The sequence below is a fragment of the Scardinius erythrophthalmus genome (assembly GCF_964197995.2).
Source record: "Scardinius erythrophthalmus genome assembly, chromosome: 15".
NCBI lineage: Eukaryota > Metazoa > Chordata > Actinopteri > Cypriniformes > Leuciscidae > Scardinius > Scardinius erythrophthalmus.
Genome location: NC_138235.1, coordinates 28,946,580 through 28,950,553, shown reverse-complemented (window position 1 = coordinate 28,950,553; position 3,974 = coordinate 28,946,580). Strand labels below are relative to the sequence as shown.

The window sequence follows — 3,974 nt, the reverse complement described above, 5'->3', positions numbered from 1 at the left end:
TCCTCGTCACATTTCTACAGGAGTTCTTGGAAAGGCTCTTGTGTGAGCAGGGCCTTTACCTGCTCCATCATGCAGCTTCACTCATCTGCTCTGTAATGTTCAGTGGTGGTGGAGCTCTTCTCTATGGCTGCAGCTGTGTCGGCTCCACATACGGAGACATTCCTGGAATGACAGTATAGGAGAGCCTTAAATGACCCTACTTTACCGTTTGATGCTTGTGTTGTATCATGAAAAATTGCTTGGAATTTCTGTCAACCTTTTTGTGGGACGGCCACCTTGCTTTGACATTGAGAAAGTAGCCATGGAAAGAATGATAGAAAAAAACTGCACTTATGCTACTTAAAAAAAAAAAAAAAGAATGCATTTGATTGATCAAAGTTACAGTAAAGACATTTGTAATGTTACAAAATATTTCAATTTAAAATAAATGCTGTTCTTTTGAAATTTCTATTCATCAAAGAATCCTGAAAAAAGTACCATTTTCTATTAAAAAAATTAAGCAGCACAACTGTTTACAACACTCATAATAAATAACAAGAAAAATACCGTACCGACCCCAATGTTAATGTATGCAATTGTTTTGTACAATAACGGTTATTGGTTTACACTGTATGTTTAATTGTACATGCTTTGTTTTTACATTTACATTACCGTTTCCAACATCTAATGCTCACATAAACTTTTAAAAAAGGTTTAACACTTAAATGCAATCTTTAGTAAATCAGTTTTTCATACTTTACATTACATTATAGTTTTGTAATGCCTAAATCAACCTCTAGCATGTAGAATTGATTTGAGTTTTTAGTGTTATTTTAAATGTATTTAAAAAATTACAGTATTGAATTATAACATCTGCCTTTTGTCAGTTATCAGCAATAACATGCAAATAATGAATGGCTTATCGGTATAGGACAGAATTTTACTTAGAAAGCAACTGAACACTGTTTTTTCAGGTTGTATGTTATACCAGTGTGTGTGTGTGTATGTATGTATATATATATATATATATATATATATATATATATATATATATATATACACACATACTTATTTGTCGTATTTTATATATATGTAAAATCTTGTTTTGCTTGTTTTACTTGTAGATTCGGGTTTCCTGTTTAGTGGGAGTAGACCATCTTTACAGTGTAAAGACTCGCCACCTTCAGGTAACTCAAAAGAAGTGAAGCAATGGTTTCATACATCTTTCTGACTTTAAATCAGATAAATAAGATATGATATAATTTAATCTTTTCAATAGACTACTACTCTCTAAAATCCGGAAGCCGACCTGCCTCTCCTGGACCGTCTCCAACCCCCTCCGTGGCAGGCTCCGTCACTTCCACCTCCAGCTCCGCCAGGCAGCGCCGGCCGCTCATCAGCCCAGCCAGACTCAACATCAGTGGGCAAAAGCTGCAGCTCTTTTCCTCTCCTCTGGAGCCTTTCAGTTTGGCCTCACAACCTCCCTGTCTTTCAGAGCAAAGCCACATGCACAGCAGAGGATTCTTGCCTGATGTTCCTCACTTCCATTCACAGAATCATGGTATTGGACACATTTGGATATATATATATATATTTTTTTATCTAGATTAAAGTCCTTAATGTAGAAAGAGAGATTCAGTGTGTTCCTGTTGACCATTTCAGCTGATAGGTATTATACAGTGGCCCTTAAAGTCACCATGAAATTAAAATTGAGATAAATATATATATATTGCGATATTTATTATCAATTATTTATCTGTGAACATAATTTTTTAATTTACATGCCATTGTAATTTTTAATCAAAATAAGTTCGAGAAGCCATTTCACTCGGATACACGTCATGGCAGGGAAGAAAAGTCTATCGTAACTTCTTTTTTATGCCAACTTTAAAATAAAAGCAAAACATTTATTTTAATTTTTATTCAAATAATTTTATTCAAATAATTTTGTGAAAAGTTTTTTTTTTTTATGTTTTTTCAGAGCCACTGTATGTGAACCTGTTATTGCTGTTATTAAAGAACATTCTTCAGTCTACTTTTTTTAATACAAGTATTACTTAAAAATGATATTAATAGAACTTATAACAACTGAAGTAATTATTTTAAAACCTCATATAATTTGTTTTTTGGCTTTGTGGGTAAACCTTTGTTTATATGTTCTGTTCTGTTAAAATTCTTGAACTTTTGATATTGATATAGATATGATTTTGTTGGGGATTCAGGTTCACTGATCGATGAGGGCAGTGTGTTTGAGCATGTGGAGAAGCGAATGGACAGCTCCTCTTCATCTTCAAACTGCCATGTAGACACGACCACAGGAAATGAAACCGAGAGCAAGCCTGGGTGGAAGGGTAAGAATAGGAATTTTGTCAGTAGCAGTGTTGTTTAAACTAATTTGGTTACTTTGTTCTGCATAGTCATTTATTTATTTTTTTTGTGTTTCTCCACAGTTTTTTTGGGCCTGACGCTTTGGCCTGGTCTACTGTTTGCCAGCCTGACCATTAACCTAACCTTCATAAGCATCTATCTCTATTACAATTGGAGATGAGACTATAGGTCAGACCTCAGGAGTTTAGTGTCAGACTGAGATGTACACTGGTCTTTGTCACCTGTGTGCTCAGTAAATCTGGGTCTTTTACAGGAAATGCGTGGATAACGTTTCTCTTGGGTGACAACTACAACTTTATTCTTGCTGCTCAACATTTGCAGAAAAACAAAAGGATTGTTTCCTGGCCCACATAAATGAGAAGACCGTATTCTCTAAAGTTCTCTGTTAAATACACAACAGCTGAAATTCTACTTTATGCCGCAAAGTATGATGTGAGCTCTGTAAAAACATGTTTTTTGAGCATGTTCAATCATTTGTTTGTGTTTTAAAACACTGGATGTGTATCAGAATGAATGATTGTGCTGTTTCGTTTAACAGAATGATGTCTGTTGGGCATGTGATATCTTTATAAAAAATTCATTTGGCTTCTTTGCCATATTGCTGTACATTAACTGTTTCTGTTTATCCTATTTCCTCAAAGGATAATGCGGTCATGTCATTATAAAAATGATGTGATATTATAAGGTGCAATATGTTTGTGTTGATCTACTTGTCAACAATGTGACACTGAAATATTGTGTTTAGCAAATGTCTGTTACTGTGTCCATTGAGCCTCTGCCTCTGTTTTATGATTGACTCTTAATGTCAAGGGAAATAGGATAACGTGGATAATTTGTACATAAGATAAAGATGTGTCAATTTCCAGATTGAAATAAATCTCCCTTGTAATTGTCACATATTGGTGTGTCTTCTGTATGACATCTACGTTTTCAATGCTAGCATTTTTTTTCCACTGCTTGAGTAAAGCTTTCCTTGGCTTAAAGTTTCAGCATTCAGAAAATCTGAACATGTATTTGTAAGTCAGTTGCTTAGTGAAAAGGTCAACATGAAGATGGAAATGAAGGGTTTTTCTTGACCTTTTAATAAGTTAAAACTTATCCATCATGATGCTTGAAACAGTTGCCTTTTCTTGCACGTTGCCTTTTTGAACAATTTTTTTTAACAATGTATGGAAAAAATACACAATGGAAACTGAAAGTATATTATGAAAAGTACTCCAGAGTAACAGTTTATCTTTCTCCATCACTGGTGGAGTCAGTCTGTCTCCCGAGAATGATAACAATCTCGATTCTCTCAGTATAGGATGTTTTACAGCTCAGAGTGGGTGGTTATTTGAGAGATGAGTAGGTTGTTAGTGTCCATTTTTTCATAATGCAAAACAATTTTAATTACAATACATTCGGGCATTTTGCACTCTTTTTATAATGGCGGTTTCAGAAGTGCAGAAAATGGATCCCACTGATATATTTATTATTACAGTGTAGTGAATGTGCCAACTTTAATTGAGGTAACTGAAGATCTGAGGCACTGTAGTTGGCCATGTATTTGTCAATGCACATAAGGATGAAACTAGCAGAGTGGGAAATTCCACCAAAAAAAAAGAGGG

The 3,974-nt window shown here is 34.6% G+C and overlaps 1 protein-coding gene across 3 annotated transcripts in view; it reads left to right on the top strand.

Annotated features, from left to right (window-relative positions):
• Nucleotides 1-3,262, top strand: part of tmem201 (transmembrane protein 201) — an 18,335-nt gene extending 15,073 nt beyond the window's left edge. Inside the window, exons 8-12 of one of the 3 annotated variants that reach the window (XM_081387164.1) lie at nucleotides 1,104-1,166; nucleotides 1,259-1,399; nucleotides 1,475-1,540; nucleotides 2,202-2,330; nucleotides 2,430-3,261. In XM_081387164.1, coding sequence (XP_081243290.1) covers nucleotides 1,104-1,166; nucleotides 1,259-1,399; nucleotides 1,475-1,540; nucleotides 2,202-2,330; nucleotides 2,430-2,527 — 497 coding nt within the window. In that variant the 3' untranslated portion in view covers nucleotides 2,528-3,261. Of the gene's footprint in view, nucleotides 1-1,103; nucleotides 1,167-1,258; nucleotides 1,541-2,201; nucleotides 2,331-2,429 lie in introns of all 3 variants that reach the window. The other 2 variants (XM_081387163.1, XM_081387162.1) reach the window with 2 other exon arrangements.
• The last annotated feature ends 712 nt before the right edge of the window (nucleotides 3,263-3,974 follow it).